This window comes from Anoplolepis gracilipes, chromosome 12 (assembly GCF_047496725.1).
Source record: "Anoplolepis gracilipes chromosome 12, ASM4749672v1, whole genome shotgun sequence".
NCBI classification, from domain to species: Eukaryota; Metazoa; Arthropoda; class Insecta; order Hymenoptera; family Formicidae; genus Anoplolepis; species Anoplolepis gracilipes.
In genome coordinates this window covers 1,571,644-1,593,859 of record NC_132981.1, presented here as the reverse complement: position 1 = coordinate 1,593,859, position 22,216 = coordinate 1,571,644, and the positions used below count along the sequence as shown (strand labels likewise).

Genomic DNA, 22,216 nt, shown 5'->3' with positions numbered 1-22,216 from the left:
ACCCACTTAACCTAACCTAACTAAGCGATTACGTAGTAGGCGGTCCCCGCTACGTGATATTCGTAAGAGCTAAGATCTGACATTCCGAGTAGATGCCTTTTAGTCGTGATTCATCCTTCGTGGGGTGCGTACACGTTATTGTAAATTAGTTCTCGTGAGTGTCAGTTAATTTCTTCTTTCGTTATCGGACGCTAACGCGTTCCACTTTGGGCAGTAATAATAACGAGATAAGGTATGCCGTATCGCGGAAAATTGCGCCTGCTCGGAAGAGCGTGTCTGGCCTTCGGAAAATACGAGGGTAATTCGAGTCTCGCCGTCGTTGTCGCCAGCAGAAATTTCTCCGCAAGTCGCGCGCTCGATATGAGGTAAGCATAGCCTCCTTTTCTCCTCCTCCTCTTCCTCCCCACCCCCAATCCTCGTCGTCGTCGCCTTTTTCAATCGCAACGCCGTAACCGCTATCGCGGGGATAAATTAATATAAAAATTCATATAAATGTTTATATACGTGTTAACTTATTTTTTTATCTTCTTATTTCGATGAATAAATATTTCTACTGTCAAAAATATTATTTGTCAAATGCGTGGAGGATGGAGCGGCTTTGCCCCTCGCCCTGTATCCCTCCTAAAAAAAAATATCTAACCCGATTTAATTTCTAAGAAGCAGCTTTTAAGAATTATATGTATGTGTATATCTGAGTAATGTTTTATTTTTCATCAAAATTGATCCTTCCATGAAGAGAGGTGTGATTTTTAAAAAAGAAAAATAAAAGAAGCCGAATATAAGCGTGAATTCAGCAGCTTGCAAGAAAATAAGAAAAAGTTATTAAATTTTGTTTAATAATATTCAAACAATTTTAATAATTTTGACAACATATGAATCTTTGAATATTATGCAATATTATACTATTAATGATTAAGTGTTTAATTGTTTATTTAAAATGAAACTATCTTGTTTAATAACATGTTCTTAATTTTTAATTTTCTTGAAACGCTTATTTATGCTTTCATATATTTTATCATCCCATATTTGCATTTTAATATTCCCAGCATTTTGACAGACTCAATATTTCGCGAATAAGAAGGAGAAAGAATCCTTTTTACTAGCACTATTATAATACAAATTTTTATTCAGTTAGCGCATTTTTTTATATCATTATTTTGTACGAAATTAAAACAACTATTTTTTTAAATATGTAATAGTTTTTTAAAATTAAAATAACACTTTAATACACATTAAAATAATATAATTTTATAAAGATTTTTATATATAAATATAACGCAACAAGTATCATCGATGCAACAGATGTTCTCCAAAATTTTTTGCACGCCGATATCTTAAACACTATAAAACATTGATACTTTATGGACGGTATTCATGGTCTATTCTTATATTTAACATTGTCTTGAGTAAGATCTTAAAATTTTATTCGGTATCTAATTTTGGCTGAACGGAGTCTTAAAACGGCCTAAAACCAGACTTAAAATGATCTTAAGTATAACAACGGACTATGAACAATCTAAATTGGTTAAATGGAATCTTAAGACAACCTAAAACCAGACTTAAAATGATCTTAAGTATAAAAACGGACTATGAACACTGACCTCTATTGATTCGTCAATTATTTGTTCGATCGTTTAATTTATGTCCTCTTAAAAATATAATATACATATGTATATCGTAAAAAAGAATGTATGTACATTGCATTTATAGCTGCATATCTCTAAATTTTTGTTTTCTTGTAAAAAGATCATATTCCCATTCTTTTCCAGTCGGATAAAAATTTGGTCTCAAATTTTGTTGTAACGATGTTGACAAACGCAGACACGAAATAAAGTATGTATTTTAAAATCGATGTTAACCTCGTCGACTAGTCATGAATAATTTGAAGCATCATTATAGAACGGAAAAATAGCAACTTGTATTTTCTGTCACATTTCCATTGCATTTACTCGACAAAGTTACAACTTAGCGATTACTAATATAATTATGATCCTTAAAGAATTCAATTATCGAGATGCGAAAATATCATTTAACTATATTGAAAATAACATAACAGAATCTATTGATTTTCAATATTAATTGAATCTATTAATTTTCTAATATTAATAAAAAATAATTAATTTTCTAAAACTAATTAAAAAATAATTTCGTAGCATTATAATAATTTTACCATATCTAGTTTCGACTTCGAAATGTATCACGACGACTATTATAGTATATTTTTAAAAAATTAAAAATATTCCTACACCATTGTATGTAAAGATATGTCAAGTAATTACTTTTTTTTTAACGCAGCAATTTTATGATGAAACGATATTACTTCGTGTGTCATAAAAAAATAAAATTTTTAAACGTTCATACATTTTTTTTTAAATTAATGTAGATTTAATAAACTCTCGTTGGCATTTATCTTATTGCTCCTTTACGTCATTTCTGCAGTGATCGTTACCTGCTTTCGCGAGGCAAATGCAAGCTGATAAAAAAAAAACACATATATATTTAGAAAGTAAGAGATCACACGTGCGTGACTCGTGTAACTCGATCGATTTTGTTAATTCCAACTTCCAACCCGGTTTAATCGCGACTTTATTACATTTCGATGAGGAGTGTGTCGATTGCGATTATTTGCGGTATTTTCGCAGGTTCGTTCAATTCACAAGTAAAAGCGGGGGCCCGCAACATCTCGGGGTCCAGCTGAAACAGGGTGGCGACATCATCGCCGTCTCCGCAATCGACTCACGGATCCCGAACACGTTGAGAAAGTTTCTCGAGGGCGGCGACGACCTTCTGAAAAAGGCCAAAAGGTAGGAGAGCGGCTTGAACAGCTGAGCCCGCCTGAGCGGGCTTTCGATATGATACGCGCGAGTCGATTAAAAGATATATGTCTGCACGACATTTCTGTTATGAAAATATTTTCGCTCGCTGTGATTTATGACACCAGATAGCCAGCCTTTTATCAACTTCTGGAATTATTATTATACATATAATGCTAACCGATTTGGAATACAACCGCGTAATATTATATATGTTCACTTCTAATGCTGGGTAATTGTTTTTAATTAAATATTTTTTTATGAAAAAAATTAAAGCCAGAAACTTATATTGTTAGTGAATATATGATGTCTCTCGATTGACATTAAATGATTAGACCTTTGATTTGTCCAAGTTATTTTGCAAGCTTCTCTTTGACCTTGGAATATTTCAGTAGTGTAGCAATATATATTACGGGTGTGCGAACTGAAAAAGATTACCTGATCTTATTGTGAACATTTGTTTCACCAGGAAAGACGATATCGACCTAAGGAAGGCAGTAGAGAGGTTGGTGCTTCGAAATTCGATTCTTGTGATACAAAATAATTTATTTTCCCCCTTTTCTTCCTCCCCTTATCAATTATGTGTGCATACATTCATCAAAATCGCCACGCCTTCGTTAAATCACAAAGTCATCTTAGTTATCGAAGCCTCATCAAATTATTCACTTTATATACCTGTATGTAATTTTCCATCATTCAATGTGCATTTTTGCTAAGCAAATATTTATAGATAAATTATTTGCACAATAAAGGATATTTAAAAATGTAATTAAAGTACTCGATAAGTAATCTACTGCACAAAAGCATCCATTTTAGATAATCACATGTACATATATAATTAATTTTCATTAGATCTCGGAAGAAACGCTTATGCGAGAATAATTTATCTTTGAAATTCTCGAATATGAAGTCACATGCTACAACGTAATTGACATATTATGATTGCACAATAACAGAAATTTTAATCAGATAGCTGTTATCAATGATTCCCGTTCGATCAAATTTATTAACGGAAAAACCCATTAATAGATTCAATCCGTCGAAAATGTATTTCAGAGTCCTAATAGAATTCTGTTAATGATTTGCACACCTTCCGAGCAGTCTGTAATATTAATAAAAAACCGGATGGGTCTTTCGTGACGAATAATCATAAGTGTGTCTTCGGATTATTAGTTTTATAGAAAATTGCCATGTGTCATCGCGCGCGTCACCACGTGGCGTTCAAATTATTTATATTGTACATCGCATGTTTTTCCTACTATTTGATTTATATCGATCTCAGTTGAGTCTTACAAACCACCGTCTTATCACATATATGTCGATTGCATCAGTTATCTCATTTGAAATATATGTGTCATTGGAGTTCTTTTTTTTTAGCTTTCTTTCATAACGTATATATATTTTTACATTCAACAATTGAATAATCTTATCTTTTTTTGTTTGCGACCAACTCTCGATCAGATGCATACTTGATACGTTAAAAGACGGCGCCTCATCTCGTTGCCAATTGGCAAGCTTTCAAGCTTCTTTGGTACAATTGAAAAATATTTTTGGTGAAAAACAAAAGCGAAAAAAATGAAGCAATACTTATTTATAATTGTTTACAAACTGTATTATCTTTCGTGTCAAAAAAATTAAAAGATTATCGCGTCTACCGCGATTAAATACAACTGGGACAAACGATAAAAATGCTAATTAATTCGTGATACTTATGCAATGTCGCTTTCGTTCATTGTAGAAGTAGTTTGCGTCACAGATGCAAGCATGACATTTCTGTCTGCAAGGAATTCCATTTTACCTCTAATAGGATTTCTTTTTATTAAAAAACTTTATTAAAGCCACTGCTGGCAAAATTTTATATAGGAACTGTATAATTTCTGATTAATAGATTAACGAAATATAAAAATTAATAAATCATTAAAAACCCATACACAAATTATTATTATTATATTTTTTAATAATAACTGTTATATTATTATCATTATAGTTGTAAATCATCACTGAATTTTTATATATTTTTCTTTTGCCAATCAAGCCTTCCTCAGAATTCTCCCTCTACAATTTCTACAATTTCAAAAAGATTTAAGAGCAGTATTCGTTTGGAAAGCAAATTGGAAGATATGTAGAGAAAAAAAACATAGATGCAAAAAGGACTATTAGTATCATTATTGTTAAAAATTCCCCTTGATTTGTAACAAATATTGTTATTTATATATGTGTTTATTAAGAAGAATCGACAGATGATTTCGCAATGTACCACTTTTCTAAAAATTCAAACTAAATGAGAAATATTACTCACACGCTATATTTCACGAGAACTTAAAACCACACGCCACGTTTCTGTTATGTAATTTGACCTTCGTCAAGATATTAATCGACAAAAACACATTCGTAAAAAAAAAAAAAAAAAAAAAATATACTCGCATTGATATGCAATTGACCAGAAACGTTTTCACAAAAAGTACACAAACCTGAGCTGATCGATTAGCAATACAAAATTAATAACAAGAGCCACTAAACTGACGTTGTTACAGTCTCTATTTTTCCTCTGGAGATCCGTTTGTGTAGCGCACGTAAAACACCGCATGTTGCCTATGAATTTTTAGGCAATAAACAAACTGCAATGTGCCTGCAGCTATAATAAAATTTCCATTTTTCCTCAGATTAGATATTTTTTTCTCGCGCAGAAAAGGAAGAAAAATACTTAACTGGATTTTACTTCGCGTGCGAGTTGATTAACTTTCCCATCGGACGTTTCCAATGTCTATTTCTGACTCGACTAACGATGATTACAGAATAGTCGCCGAGGGACGGAGCGTCATACCCGAGGACGACGTCAACTTCCTGGCGCCGATCACGCGAATGGACAAACTCGCTTGCATCGGCCTCAATTATAGCGGTCACTGTCAGGAGCAAGGTTTACCGACTCCGGAGAGTCCGGTGGTCTTCAGCAAATTTCCCAGCAACATCATCGGGCCGCGCGACAACATCCTGCTGCCGCAGATCTCGGACGTGAGTCGATGACATGTAATGAGAATTATCATCGATCATCACGGGTTGAGAGAGATTACGTTCGGAACTATGTATTTTTAGTTCGCCGAGATTACGTCATGACCTTCTACTTTCCTTTTCATTCCATTCACGTTTCAAGATATAGTATTGTGAGTACTTTTTCCACGGTAGCTACGTAACAAAACAGAGATGTACGTAGTGGTAGGTGACACTAATCTAGACACGCTGTAGCAATTATTTATCCGTGACAGAAACACAGGCGTGTTCTGTCATTGACGTGTGTCATATGTAACTCGCCTTTGACAGAATAATTTTGAAGAACGCGATGAACTGTATATGTATGTAGGAGACGATCTGATTTAAAATGCGTGTCTTTTTAATTTATAGAAAGTCGATTGGGAGGCCGAGCTGGCGATAGTAATTGGCAAGAAATGCAAGGGCCTCAGCAATGACGACGTCGAGGATTGTATCTTCGGTTACACGGTGGCCCAGGATATATCGGCGCGCGATTGGCAGAAATCGAAGCGAAACGGAGGTCAGTTTCTGCTGGGCAAAGCGATGGACACGTTCTGTCCACTGGGCCCAGCGGTCGTCACCAAGGAGGCGATATGCGACATCGATAATCTGTCCGTCAGGACATGGGTGAATGGCAACTTGAAGCAGGACGGGAACACCAGCGAACTTATCTTTAAACCTCACGAAATAGTCGCTTATCTTTCGCAGTTTGTATTTTTCTCACTTGATGATACCTTAATAACAAGATAGATACATATACAATATGGTATTAATCGTACTTTCAGATTCATGACACTGTTACCAGGTGACGTGATTCTTACCGGCACACCGGCCGGTGTGGGATATGCGCGTAATCCACCAGAATATCTACAGGTATAGGTCATTATAATTATATTAAAATGAAATTAAATTAATTAAAAATTTAATGAAGTAAATAAAATTTATTAATTAAATAATTAAACTAGGTAGTATGTAGTACTTAATGTTTAGAATGTAGGTAATATTTAGTATTTAATTAATTTTTTAAATAATTAAATTATTAATTATTAAATATTTTATTTACTTAATTAAATAACTATTAAATAAAATTATTTAAGTAGTAATTAAATTAATAACTATTAATTAATAAATATTTTATTTGCTGAAATAAATAATTAGTAAGAAAAATTAATAAAATTATTTAAATAATTAGTACTTAGTAGTATATCTTGGGTCTTCATATTCTATATTGAATGCGTATTTTAGCGTGGCGATGTACTGGAAACCGAGATCGAGAGTCTGGGACGTTTAAGAAACAAAGTAATCTGATCTAAGAAACCGAGTATGCCTTTGGAAAGTGTTATCAAAACTTCTTCACATAAGACTGGACGTTCCTTCAGGTATCAATTTCTGCGATAACGTTGAATCGTCCCAAAGGCGTTGATCCGGATACGAGAACGTGCATCGAATAAAATCGATGATTTCAATTGAAAATGTTTATGTCAGAGGTAACAGCATTGCCACTCTTCGTTCAGGGCACAAACGCATCTAAGCAACATTGATAACACAGCAACATTAATTTCCTATATGTCACATATTTTACGTACTTATATAATTAAAATCAGATTGTTTCTATTGTGTGTCTACTTTACCTCATTCAATCCAAACTCCATAATTTTAATAGTTTAACATGCTTCAATGAATTATTTATTAGCAGTGCTTTGTATCATCATATGAGATTTTATTCAATTGTTATTAAATATTTTAGACTGTTTAGACGCTGAAAGCATTTTATCTTTGTTGCTCGTTATATATCGAAAGTAGAATGACACTTTCAGCGCGTGAGCGTCCAAAAGAAAGCCTTAACATCATAAAAAAATTACATATGTATCAATATTGTACATGTAAATAGTTTCTAGAATATTGAAGAATTTGAGGGAAAATTTAAGGATATTTTTTTATATTTATATTCAGTTGTGTATATCTTCAATATTTATTAATATGTAAAAACATAAATATGTTTGCAAATAATCACAAGTATTAATATCTGATAGAATTCTCATTTGCATTATTAAATAATTCTCATCAAAATCATAAAATATGAAGCAACAATTAGAGAATGCCAACATTACAGATTATTTTTCCAGTCATCTAATGAAAATACTGTTTGTAAATTATATTATTTTAAAATAATATAAATTTTTATATTTATAACAAAAGTATGTTGAATCTTTACATATGACAACTCTTACTTGTTTTTTTTTTTTATTAAATTAGTGCATTTATAACATAATATTCAGTTCAAGTCATTAATTTATGTTATATGTACATAGCATCAGATTCAATTTAAAAATATATTACATTCAATTTATGATTTTATACTGTCATTTTGAAGGTATTCATTATATTGTTCCGGAATGCCTTTAAACATTTTTATTTTGGCTCGTATTTGTTTCCAAGTTAATTGATAGTGGTTCTTCTTATCTCTTGACATTGCCTGTACAAAGAATGTATATAGAAACAATTTGCTATATATTATGAAAAGAGTAATCATTTTTCCAAAGGATAGTTTATACCTCATAATCTTCGCCGTATTTTTTGATTAAATATGTGAAAAATTGTGCCTGTTCTTTTGGAAACTTGAAAAGACGCTCTCGAGGTGTTTTTGCTTCAGCTTCCAACTTTTCAATTACATAATTTTTTACTGGAGTCGCCTCTTCAGTTTCATGATCCGACAAACTCTCATCTTCTCTGACTATTCTCTTGGCCTCCTCTAACATTTCCTGCTTCATATTAGGAATTTCCACTGCTTTGTTTGCATCATATGCCAAGCCCATTTCTTTTAAATTGACTCGCGTAGATTTCGTATTCGTCCATGCTTCCTTTATCTGATCGCTAATAATAAAATTAAAAATATAAAACAAGATATATATGTAATAAAATAAAATTAATAAAATAAAATATATATAATAAAATATTAATTTTATAATATACTATTTTTATTACACTAATAAAAATAAGATATTAATCGTTTGGGTTTCATATAATATATTTAGGTTAAGAAACCTACCACGAGATATTTGGCATTTTTCGTAACTTATTTCGTAGCCTCTTTCGATTAACATTTTGATTGAATTTCTTCTTACGTTTCAGCTTTCTGATTTGTTTAATCTTCATTTTTTCGATATTTACAATACGTGCTCGATATTTACACTATCTCACACGTGCGTAAAGTATAAATATTGCAGTAGGTCGAAATCTATAATGTATATAGATGACGTAAACACTATCAATTTTCAACGAATATATAAATCGGAACGCCACTTTAGAAAGCTGCTTTCCAAAAGAGAACACAAGTGGACAGAAAATATATTACGCAATTGGCTATCGACTAGAGAATTTGCCAAGTCCCGGAAAATTGTCCCATTTGACAGCCAGTCATGTGACAGTTCGCGTTTCTGCTGGAAAAACTTCCCGTAAAGAGACTCGGGACAAATCACGACACGTTGATTGGCCAAGATTTCTTGAAACCCCAAAAGCTCTCTATTTCACAGCCAATCGACCGTCAGGCCGACAGGAGAGGCGGCCGAATAGTACGCCTCTCGGAGGGGAGATGTCGCTGCTGGCGCGTGGCTCGCGCGAGAGGCGTCTCTTGCGCGGTAAAAACACAGACGTATCGGCGTAAACAACATGCGCCGGCAGCAGCAGCAGCGGCGGCCGCAGACGAGAACTGGCATGTGATCCTGGCTTCACCGGGAGATAAATACGAGAGGGCTGCGCGAAAATGGCGGACGAACAGGTGAGTGTTCGGGAAGGAAGACACTCGTCCCGTAATCGTCGCGCGTGCATTTACCACGTGCTACCATTCCGCGATGACGTTTGACGGCTCCGACGCGGCCGAGGATCCGCCGGCGGAATCCGCGCCGGATTTCCGCGCGTGTCGTCAAGTATATGCACTTGTATACATATATATATATATATATATATGTATGTATATACGTGTGTGTCGTCGATGGTGGTGGTGATGTCGTCGCGCGCACACGTAAAATCTGCCGTACTTTCTCCCCGGGAGAACCACACGGGAGCCAGAGGGAGAGGGTGGGAAGGAGGGGGCAGTGGGGGGTGTTTGATCTGGTGGGAGTCCGCGCATTTCCCTCGCGAGCGTTGACAACGAAAACATCCCCGGGAACGAACGAGAGAGAGAGAGAGATCCACCCGTGAGTCGATCTTTCACGCGTCTCGCACGAGAACATCCTACCGTTCTGTCACACAAAGGTTTCGCTTTTAAATCCGGGCACTCGCACACTGTGATATTATCTGTGGGGGGGGGGAGGAGATAATTATTACCACACAGTGGGGCCGGTTACACATCGATCATCTGATCGTTCTGTCACGGGGGGTGTACGCTGGTCGCACGTAAACTTCGCGCGGGATTTCTCCGTCGCGTTTTTTCTCCCTTCTCTCTCTCTCTCTCTCTCTTTCTGTGATAAGCGTGTCACGTGAAATCCTTCCCTCCCCCTGTGTGTGATTTATCGGAAGTACGGTAATTCTTCGCACTTTGTGGATTGTGTATATGTGTATGTGTATGTTATAAACTCGCTTTTCGCGAGAGGATCGCGGTTGTGTTTATCTCTCTCTCTCTCTCTCTCTTTCTCAACGCGTGTTTCTCTCGCGTCACAGAATCTCTTGCCGGGAGAGATCGAGATTCCCGAGAAAGAAACGAACGGATGCCCGAAAACACGCCCGTTTTTTTTTTCTTTCTTTCTTTCTTTCGATAACCACTCGAAACTCCCCTCGAGAGGCTTTATTTACAATCTTAGATATAACCTGTCGCTGAAAAATTCCGTGCGCATTTTTTAAATTTCCTTGTCTTTTATAACGACATTTTCGTGCAGTTGATCGGTAAAATAAATATATTCGACGAGAATATTCATCGCAAGCATAAGACGTTTGATACTTCTCTCTGTCCTGTAATTGTATGTGGTGTGCATGTGTGTGTGCGTGTGTGTGTAAAGCGTTATAAATAATAATGGTATAATTTGTTATTTAAATCACAATTGTTGATTTTAAGCCGTCACTTTCATTGCAGTTATATTTTTACATATTTCTTTCAAACTCTTATATATAATGACAATATTTATAATTATTTTATCGTACAGTGCAATCCTTGTTTATTTTAGATAGTCCATAAATGTTTGTAAAACTGTGTGTTACAATAAAACATGTTAATAAGTTACAATTGAATTTCAATTGAGTAAAACTTATTGTTCAATTACATATTTAATATAATCTTCATTTTGTTTCACAAGACATATCAGAGATGCATTCTTAAATTAAATAACACTTTATGCATATCGTCTTCTGTGTAAGGAAGTTAAACTATATTGAAATTTCTTTTGCTTAATTCCACAAGTTTAATGCTTAACACAAGCTGCGATTCGCCAGGCATAATGGGACTGTATTATTATAAACTTGTAAACACTTTGGACAGTAACGTCGAACCATTAATAGAGACATGCAAAACACCGTAAAAGTGAAACGTTGAAAACTTTTAGACTTGTACCTAAATGGAAGTATTAAGGAACAGCTTTGAACACTGTCATTAAGAATGGATCACATACAGGAGGTACGGCAGCTGGAATTGCTGTGCAAGCAATTGTATGAGTCGCAAGATTCGGCGCATCGTGCTGAGGCGGAGAAAGCCCTCGTCGCTTTCCAAAATGCACCGGATACGCTTACAAAGTGCCAGCTCCTCTTGGACCGTGGGGACTCTGCGTACGCTCAATTATTGGCCGCCACCACCCTGACAAAGTTGGTGTCACGCTCGGCGCAGGGACAGCTCACGACAACACTCAGCTTACAACAGAGACTCGATATACGTGAGCATTATTTTATTTTATTTTATTTTTTACTTACACGAGATGTAAAGACTTGGACGTTGAAATATTTACAGGAAGGATTGCATTGTATTTCACTTGTCAATTGTATGTTTGCAGGAAATTATGTACTCAACTACTTAGCGACACAACCAAAGTTACCCAATTTTGTGATACAGGCTTTGGTTACACTTTTTGCTAGGATATCAAAGCTTGGGTGGTTTGATTCCGATAAAGAAGGGGAATTTGTCTTCAGAAACGTAGTCAGTGATGTAGCCAAGTTTCTTCAGGTTTGCAATATTTTATAATCAATAACTTAGAATATTGGCTAATAAGAGTTTAAAAGAATGCTGAGTTGATGTGTTCTTCTTTTGGTTAGTAGGCCAAGAAGTGAGACACATAAGTTAATTAGTCAAATTAAAAATAAGAGGTTGGAGACAATTTTCTAAATTAACTTCAAGTATATTTTTAACAGATTTACTACATAATGTTTGACATCTTCCGGAACATTTATATAACTCCTTGCAGTCCTCGATTATTGACCAATAAATATATAATTATATTGTTTAGTAACCTTTACATTTTTTATTTGCGATTTGTACTATTGCGCTGAAGAAGGTCATAAAGCTGACTGAAACGTACATTTTTGTTATAATAGATTAATTCGTTACACTGAATAATAAAATTTTTTTTGCACCCCAGTTACAGCATTTTGCTCTTATTAGCCAATATTCGAAGTTACTTTTATATCTTTCAAGAGCTTGTATTTTTTATTTTTTTTTAATTTTATAATCATTGTTAATGTTATAAACACTCTTGTTTTATGATTAATAATATTTTGTTAAAAAAAAAATAGGGATCAGTGGAACATTGTATGATAGGAGTACAGTTGCTTTCTCAGTTGACGTGTGAGATGAATCAAATATCGGAAGCCGATGCGAACAGATCTCTAACAAAACATAGAAGAATAGCGAGTAGTTTTAGAGACACGCAACTATTTGAAATATTTAGGTTATCGTGTACTTTACTGAGTACGGCTCGTGAAAATTGTAAAAGTTTAAACTTCAATGATGAGGCACAGGTATAGTATAGTATAATAATTATATCAATTAATATCAAATTTTTAATGTCGAATCTCAGATAGCACACAATATTTATGATAAATATTTATAAAAATATATTTTTTTGAAACATAAATATTTTATACACATTTTATAAAAAGCTTTATTCAACATATTTTTACAATATAGATGAAATATGTTATATAATATTTATTATAAGCAAAAAATAAATATTTATAGTAATTTTGTAAATATTTCTCAAATATTTGGTAGGATATTTATGGTAAATATTTATGATCTATTTAATCTAAAATCTTAAAATATTTAAAAAATTATCAAATATTTAAATAATTATTATAAATGTTTTGTGCTGTCTGGGTAATTAATGTACCTAATAAACATTTATACGTTTGTGTTTTTTTCAGCATGGTTTGATAAGACAATTGTTGAAACTTGCACAAAACTGTTTAACATTCGACTTTATCGGCACATCGACCGACGAAAGTTCCGACGATCTAAATACAGTACAAATCCCGACAAGTTGGCGACCTGCTTTCTTGGATTTTACTTCGTTGAAACTGTTCTTTGATCTATATCACAGTTTACCTAATACGTTATCATGCTTAGCACTTTCATGCCTGGTACAGATAGCGTCTGTCAGAAGGAGCCTGTTCTCAAACACCGAAAGGGCAAAATTCCTGACGCACTTAGTCAACGGTATTAAGCACATACTACAAAATCCTCAAGGTCTCAGTGATCCGGGAAACTATCACGAGTTTTGTAGATTATTATCTCGACTGAAGAGCAACTTCCAACTTGGCGAATTGGTCCTGGTGGAAGACTATCCCGAAGCAATAGAGCTAATCGCGAAATTTACAGTGCAAAGTTTACAAATGTGGCAATTTGCGCCCAACAGTTTGCATTATCTTTTGACACTCTGGCAGAGAATGGTATCGTCTATGCCGTACGTCAAAGCGGGTGATCCGCATCTATTGAACACATACACTCCAGAGGTCACGAATGCGTACATCACGTCGAGGCTTGAATCGGTAGCGGTGGTGGTCAGGGAACGTCTGGAAGATCCATTGGACGATCTCGGAGTTGTTCATCATCAGCTGGAACAGATATCTGTTATTGGCAGATGCGAATATCAAAAAACGTGCACTCTGTTAGTTCAATTGTTCGATCAGGCAGCGAGAACTTATCAGGAATTAATGGCGCAAACAGTATCACCGACGCAACAAATTGATATTGCAATTCAAGAAGGACAGCTCACGTGGCTTGTGTATATAATTGGTATACAAATATATATGTATTTATTATTTGTTCATAATTCTTAGTTTCTAGCCCTCAAATGACTTAAGATGGCTTTTGATTTTCATATTTCATATTCAATCAATAATTAAAATACACATATATTAAATAATAAATAAATTATATAAATTAATAAACTTAAAATAGACCTTGAAAAAAATTTTTTAACTTTTAGAACTTTAAATTTCGAATCAAAATTTCAAATCCTAAAACAAATTACAAATATACAACTATATTATTGATTTCCATTAATAATCTCTATATATTTTATTCTTATTTTTTATAGGTGGTGTCATTGGAGGAAGAGTTGCGTTCAATAGCAACGAGGAGTTTGACGCCATGGATGGAGAGTTAGTCTGTAGAGTGCTTCAGTTGATGAACCTGACTGATTCGAGGCTCGCGCAAGGTGGCTGTGAGAAACTGGAACTGGCGATGTTGAGCTTCTTCGAACAATTTCGGAAGATTTACGTAGGCGATCAAGTTCAAAAGAATTCTAAAGTTTATAGGAGATTATCCGACGTGTTGGGTCTTAACGATGAAGCCATGGTGCTCAGTATTTTCATTCGAAAGATGTAAGTAAGGTGATGTGACGCTTGTTCAAGAATAAATTAGATACCTCGGATATAATAATAGTTCATAATATTATAATTACAGAATAACAAATTTGAAGTATTGGGGTAGGAGCGAACAAATAATTTCCAAGACACTGCAACTTTTAAATGATTTATCCGTGGGTTATAGCTGTGTTCGTAAGCTCGTCAAATTAGAAGAAGTACAATTTATGCTCAACAATCATACGGTATGTAATAAGAAATCGATTATATATCATTTAATAAGAATGATAATAGATTAATATGTGAAATCTTTTCTGCTGACAGCGAGAACACTTTCCATTTTTGGGAAACAATGTGGCTGTAACAGAAATGCGGTGTAGATCAATGTTTTACACTTCTCTTGGTAGATTACTGATGGTAGATTTGGGTGAAGACGAGGAGAGGTTTCATACGTTTATGTTACCTCTTACAGGTAACAAAATTTATCTCAACATAAGTTTATATAATTTCTCTTCTATTAGAAATATAATGTATTATGCCAGATATAAATGTTTTAAATATAATTTTACAGGTGCATTGGAGAGCCTCGGTCAATTAATGGGTGCTGCAGATACACCCCTTTTTGCGGCAGAGGAAGCGAAGAAAGCGCTGATTGGTCTAGCGCGAGATCTTAGAGGCTTAGCTTATGCATTCAACACCAAGACATCCTACATGATGCTTTTCGATTGGATGTAAGATGTCTTTTGGATCTTCAGATAATATTCTTTATATATAATATATAGAGTGTACGAAAAGGGTCTAAACCTTTTAATATTCTAGAAAATGTGCAATTTAATAAAAAAATTTGTCAGATAAAATTTACAGGGTTTTGAGAGAGGAAAAAGTTGACTGAATATTAACCAAGATTTGTTTTTCAAACTTATGTAAAAGTCAACTTTGTTTTTTATATTAATTACTCTATTTTATATAACCCTTGTAATATTTTATATAAAAAATTATGAGGGTAATTTAGTCAAAAATGGTTTATATCTTAATCTGACATATTTTGACATAAAATATAAAATATCTCTTAAAATATTTACTTTTTGATAATCTTTTATAACACTTTTATTGAGACCAGTCAATTAATATAAAATTAATAAAAAAAAAACACATTTGTTTACAAAAAATATATATATTGAATTGGTTACTTTTTTTTTAAATATAATTTTCCTTAACTTTTGACACGTTTGTACACTCTGTATAGGAAAAACATTTCATGTTATATATATTTCTCGAAATTTTGTAATTAGATATCCGAATTACACGCCGATTTTATTACACGCTGTGGAACTGTGGCATCACGAGCCGCAGGTAACAACACCCGTCCTAAAGTTATTCGCTGAGTTAGTACAAAATAGGAGTCAACGATTACAATTCGACGCATCGTCTCCGAATGGGATCTTGTTATTCCGCGAGGCCAGCAAAATAATATGTAGCTATGGAAACCACATATTAAACGTCGAAGTACCCAAGGATCAGATTTATCCTCTAAAACTCAAAGGAATAAGTATATGCTTTAGTATGCTAAAGGCAGCCTTATGCGGAAGTTATGTAAACTTTGGAGTGTTTAGACTGTACGGCGACGAGGCGTTGGATAATGCCCTTAATACATTTGTCAAACTGCTCCTTAGTATTCCACAGAGTGATCTATTGGTAAGTATACGTATCAATCGCAAGACTGACATTTTATTAATTATTTAGATACATATTTTTTATGATCAAATTAACCCATTAATTTCTATTCCAAATGTATCATAAAAGTATTGCTGTATACAATTTACAGGATGAAGAAAAACAAAATAGAGAGACTTCAATTTTTAAAAGATTTAAGACAAAATTTTTTATTATATCTAGAATTTTTTATTATTTATATTATTTATTATATATATTCTATGAAAAAGAGAATTTTTAATTTTTGTGAAATCAATGAAAATTAAGTTACAAAGTAAAAACAATGTTAATGGGTTAATATGATAAAGTATTGTATTATAATTGATCTCTTGTATGTTACACTTTAATGCACTGTTTCTAATAGCATTATCCGAAGCTGTCGGCAACATATTACTTGTTGCTTGAATGTCTGGCTCAAGATCACATGGTCTTTTTATCCACTTTGGAACCTAGAGTTTTTCTCTACATCCTCTCCAGTATCAGCGAAGGCCTTACAGCACTAGGTGCGCAAAAAGACTCCTATACAGGTCTGTGCGGCTGATTCTATCCTGCTACTACTATCCTCAATGCCATACCTTGATGCTGAAATTGTTCTAAATCATTTAGGCAAATTCGTACAAGTTAAAAGAGTCTCAAAGAAAATTGTCTTTTATTGTTCCTGGTTGATTAATGCTTTTAGAATAATTATATAAATTTTTAAAAAAAGGAAATATTAAAGTAACAACAAATATTTAATGTGAATCGCAATTAAACAGTTGGCAATATATTTTGAAAATTCGAAAGACATTGGCTTACATTAGGACTAAATTATTATACATGTTATACAAAAGTAAAAAAAAACTTGCGAACTTTTGTAATAGTTTTTTTTAGAATTATTTACTTTTTAAACACATATTTCCTATATGTCACGTTTATTTTACTTATGTGAGCATAATAACTGAAAATTTTTACAATTACCTTTTCTATATTTATATATTTTGAAACTATTATATTGATTTTAATATTTCTTGCTTTTTGCATTATTGCTTGGAATGTAAATCTGCCTTATAGATATTAGCTATTGCGACAGTTCAAAATACAAGGAACAGACGCATATATATAGAACACTGTATTATACACGATGAAGGAAGAAGTCACTGAGAACATCCCTTAAATATGTAACATTGGCTGTAAGAGGATTGGAGTGCGTGGAGCCTGGATCCTAAACATGATAAAATTTGGCACGCGAAAATTATATATAGCTTGTATTCTCTACAATATGGCATATGTATTTGTGCAATTTTCTTCTGTTTAAATTTAATTGAAATGAAATTGTGTGAAATAATGGATCTAGCACAGATAATCAGCCGCACAGCTGACACATTACTAAACATTAACACTATAAGTTAAAGATATTTACGCGCTTCGTAATTAACTAATTAATCACAGTTGCATGTGTTTTACATTAAGGGATAAAGTTAGAAAAACTTTGTATCTTTTTAAATTTATATATAATAATCTTTTTATTATTTATGTAATCTATTTCTTTATCACACGATAAAATAACGCGATTAAATTGTAAGTTTGTGAAATATTATAAAAAGGTAGGTCCCAGTAAACTTGCAACAGGAATGCTGCTGTTTCGATTGGATATATTTTTTATTGCGCTGTGATTTTAATTACACATCGCCTTTTGGCGATAAATTAGAGGGGAAAAAAAACAAAATTTTCTGATTCCAGATACCATGGTCTGTACTGGTTGCTGTGCAACTCTTGATCATATTGTGACATATTTGTTTAAGCAGCTTTATCAAAAAGGTGCGTTTAATAACAGGACAAAAATCGTTTCGACGAAACCATATATCACAAGAAATTCTAGGAAATATATTACACTGATATTATTGTATTAAATGTGTTTTCAGGATATCCAGGAAGGAAAAACGCGGTTGTTCCAGGAGGAGGAGAATTATTTTTGCAAGTTTTGAAACAGCATCCTGAAATACTTCAACAAATTCTAAGTACTGTTTTAAATGTGATAATGTTTGAGGATTGTAGGAATCAATGGAGCATGTCTCGCCCTTTGTTAGGTCTCATATTGTTGAACGAAGAAGTAAGTGTGTGTTTATATATATTTTCAATATAATATTTCACACACACACACACACACATAGTGATATAATAATTCCTATACACATCTTATTTATAATGCTTGTGTATTTTTCCACAATTTTGTTATTAATATACTCCTCCATTTATATTTGCAGTATTTTAATCAATTAAGGGAAAATATTATTAGAAGTCAGCCTGTTGACAAACAAGCAGCAATGGCGCAGTGGTTTGAAAATTTAATGAATGGCATTGAAAGAAATTTACTCACAAAAAATAGGGATAGGTAAGAAAAAACGTATATGTAATATACACTTTAACATAATTTAATAATATATTTTAAGAACATATTTTTATAATATTTTTGTGTTCTCTTTTATAGGTTTACACAAAATTTATCAATGTTTAGAAGAGACATAAATGACGCCCTAAAAGGACCTAATATATCAAATTCAGTCAGTGACATGATGACGTCGTAGTAATACTGCTCTCTCTCTCTCTCTGAATTAGATTCTTCTAGATTCTTGCCTGCCAAATGCTTGAATGTGTGTGCGAGTGAAAATCTAAATTAATGGTGAAATTAAGATTATGGCTTTTTTTAGACGAGTATAAAGATAATAAATACTACCGTTTTATATACATGAGCATTATTGCTTGGCTTCCTATTCTTCTTAATTTAATCTTAGCCGTCTAATTAAGTTATACGCACCGTGAAAACAATGAAACTTATGTTATATTATTTTCTTTCACGTACACAGCATTTATAATTTTTCAAATTAATATTTTTTATATATTTGAACCGAGCACCACACAAATTAAAACTAGGTTCTTTTTTTATTACCTTCACGCGAACATTTTTAACTATTTGGAAAAGTATTTAAATATTTTTATGTACATATTAGTATCAAAAATTGACACTTATTATATGTCACTTTATAGTCATAAAAAATATATATTATTTAAATCTTTTGAAACAAATCATCTCTTCATATTTTTTTACTCGATTTTTTACATTTTATAAAAATATATAAAGATTATAATCGGTAGAAATGTTTTTTTTTTTTTTTTTTTTTAATTTTATGTACAAACATATATTTTTTATATGCATATTTTTTTTGCACGTATAATTTTTTGTCTAGAAATAATTTAATATTTTTTATACATCTTTGCATATAAAATGATATAAGCAGGAACAAAGATATAACTTGAAGAAGTTATTACTATTTTAATCGTTAAAATATCTGCAGCTTTTTCTCAAACTTACAAGTACATAATACCTTATTATTTTATTTGATATTCTAATTCTGTTTTGGGGACAAATAAATATATGGAATTTAAATAATTTGATAGATTTTAGAAAAGTTTAGCATTATTTACAATTATGTGTAAAATTTTTCGAGTAACATTTATTCTGTCAACAAAATTTTTGGCACACGTACATTTTAGAATAGGAAGCCAATAATTTATTTTTCTTTTATTTATGATAATATCTTTTAATTTTCGATACATAACAGATATCCAAAAGTACACAAACGTGCGATTTAAAAAGAAACATTTGTAACATTACAGATTCTTGTATTGGCATAGTATCATAGAAGAAAAAAGAGAGAAATAAGAGCAGAGAGGCAAATCGCGATACATTCATTGCTTAAAATTGATTCAAGTAAAAAACTGCTACAAAATTATTATTATTCAGTGAGTTACGAATAATATGAACAATGTAAACATGAGGATATCATTAAATTTATTATATGAGGACTCGCACTTAAGGATATAATTATTATTGCATTGGCATCAACATATTTCATCGAAGAGCAAGATAAACGAAAGAAATGTGAAATAGACATTACGAGAGGCGTTAAGTGACGTTTGTTGATTTTACCACCTAGTAATTTAAAAATTGATTATATATTGTAATGTAAAACAAATTATCGTATTTCGTATCTGAGTAGCATTGTTTCATTATCAATACATCAAAAACTTCTACATTTCTTGATTTTTATTGAGTAATAACTGTCAAATGTTCAAATTTTCTCGTCTCGATAAATATAGAGATAATATAAATATGAAATACTTGATATATTTTATAAAACAAAACAACAGGTGATTTGAATGAGAGAATTCGAAAGAAATCAAATAATTGTGAAATATATACAGAATAGATCCCGCTATATTGAAATGTCTTTAATCATTCTCTTTTGTTGTAAATATCGTTGCAAAATTTATGAGCTACTGTAGGAGAGATAGGGGAAACATTCCATTATTTTTTTTTTTACACATATATATTATATATATATGTATACGCGCGCGCGCACACGCACACACACACACACACACACACACACACACACACACACACACACACACACACACACACACACACACACACACACATATATATATATATATATATATATATATATATATATTCCATCTTTTTTATAACATTTTGTAAATTATTTTTATAGCCTTCAAACAAAGAGAGCTTCTACCTGTCAGTCGCAAACAGACTGTTGACGACAGTATAGTAAATATTCCTTGAATTTGGTACTATAATTTCCGACATATTCTTTTTGCCTTTAAAATAAAGGTACAGTAGATCCTCACATCTAGTGCTCTATTATAATTAACGAAACGATATAGAACGCAAAAATCTGATTCTCGACTGTCTCTCCTCATAATAATTGTATAATGAAATTACATTAATATTTTCTATATAATTGCGAATTGTTATATAGGTGAAACTGGTGAAAATTGCACAGTTTCATGATTTCGGTAGTTAAACTACCTTCATCGCGCGCTCATAGGTATGCTATTATTATTCTTAGCGAGTTGTTGTACTACACACTGTGATAGTGACGCTGTAAGAGAGTACGTTATTGTATTACCTATCTTTATTCGGCGAACGAATGAAAAGAGAAGGGAAAGTATCGCATTGAATATATAACAAGTACCTGTGTAAAATCACAAAAACAATTTCCCATAATAAAAAACGCAACGTCGCGTTTGCAATAGTCGGATAATGACCATGAATGGACAACCGCTTCTTTGAGAGTCGCACGACTTATTTTGACAATACTGAGAGAGACTATATCCTGCGTTGCGTTGACTATTGCGAGACTATAGAGAGCTTGTTCTCATTCCGTATATGATGCCATATATTTCTGCTGACATATGAGAGAATCTTTGTATCAATTCTGTATTTCTCAGTACAATCTCAGTTTCCTCTTGCGACGGACGTTCATCAAGATAGATTTTTTTTTTTATACAGATACAGCACGTAAAATCTCTCTTTTTCTCTCTCTGTCTCTATCTGCCTATGCAAGGAACAAAAGGGAGAATATATATCGGGCGTATAAATATTTCCTACAAAGTACACACAAAACACAAAGCAGCATTATACCAAGACTAATATGCAAATCTATACGGGTCGATATTCAACGCTGTACCTTGACCAGATGATATTGTAAATATACATTGAATACAACGCAATTGTTCCCTCAATCCTCCTATCATTAATCCATCTGTAGTCCTGATAAAAATCTATAATGATACAATGTTTGTGAATATTACAATTACAAATTATAATTTTTAGAATAAGTTCATGATAAAAAAGTATATATGATACCAGATTGTTATTTTCATGAGAATTCTTTAGTTTTAATCTTGAGCTTTTTATTTTCTTTTTACCTCCTCCAATTCCTTGCTCTCTTGCTGGAATATTTTTTGTTTACGCTTTTTTTATTTGGCTCTTTTTGTTCAGGTTGACATTTTTTAAAAGGATACACTATTAA

The 22,216-nt window shown here is 32.7% G+C and overlaps 3 protein-coding genes across 13 annotated transcripts; 2 read left to right on the top strand and 1 right to left on the bottom strand.

Annotated features, from left to right (window-relative positions):
* Positions 1–102: 102 nt before the first annotated feature.
* LOC140671935 (oxaloacetate tautomerase FAHD2A, mitochondrial) lies at positions 103–7,454 on the top strand. Of its 2 annotated transcripts, XM_072903675.1 has the most exons (7): positions 103–365; positions 2,643–2,804; positions 3,283–3,318; positions 5,609–5,825; positions 6,213–6,547; positions 6,626–6,713; positions 7,086–7,454. In XM_072903675.1, exons 1-7 carry the CDS (start codon positions 235–237, stop codon positions 7,146–7,148), a joined length of 1,032 nt encoding a protein of 343 aa, XP_072759776.1. In that variant the 5' UTR covers positions 103–234; the 3' UTR covers positions 7,149–7,454. The 2 variants fall into 2 exon arrangements, with proteins under 2 accessions (XP_072759776.1, XP_072759777.1); XM_072903676.1 differs by lacking the exon at positions 3,283–3,318.
* Positions 7,455–8,151: 697 nt separating this feature from the next.
* LOC140671937 (nucleolar protein 16) lies at positions 8,152–9,087 on the bottom strand. The gene is made up of 3 exons (XM_072903678.1): positions 8,890–9,087; positions 8,396–8,714; positions 8,152–8,316 (listed from the first exon to the last, which is right to left on the bottom strand). The coding sequence occupies exons 1-3, from the start codon at positions 8,994–8,996 to the stop codon at positions 8,188–8,190; spliced, it is 555 nt and encodes a 184-aa protein (XP_072759779.1). The 5' UTR covers positions 8,997–9,087; the 3' UTR covers positions 8,152–8,187.
* A 399-nt stretch (positions 9,088–9,486) lies between these two features.
* Ranbp16 (Ran-binding protein 16) lies at positions 9,487–21,909 on the top strand. Of its 10 annotated transcripts, none has more exons than XM_072903666.1 (15): positions 9,487–9,618; positions 11,375–11,698; positions 11,816–11,985; positions 12,552–12,776; positions 13,182–14,052; positions 14,357–14,642; positions 14,725–14,869; positions 14,949–15,096; positions 15,196–15,355; positions 15,917–16,319; positions 16,702–16,840; positions 18,057–18,134; positions 18,239–18,426; positions 18,581–18,708; positions 18,805–21,909. In XM_072903666.1, the coding sequence occupies exons 2-15, from the start codon at positions 11,428–11,430 to the stop codon at positions 18,899–18,901; spliced, it is 3,309 nt and encodes a 1,102-aa protein (XP_072759767.1). In that variant the 5' UTR covers positions 9,487–9,618; positions 11,375–11,427; the 3' UTR covers positions 18,902–21,909. The 10 variants fall into 10 exon arrangements, 9 of the variants coding, with proteins under 9 accessions (XP_072759767.1, XP_072759770.1, XP_072759769.1 ...); XM_072903669.1 differs by having other exon boundaries at positions 9,502–9,618; positions 11,443–11,698; XM_072903668.1 differs by lacking the exon at positions 9,487–9,618 and adding an exon at positions 9,952–10,357.
* The last annotated feature ends 307 nt before the right edge of the window (positions 21,910–22,216 follow it).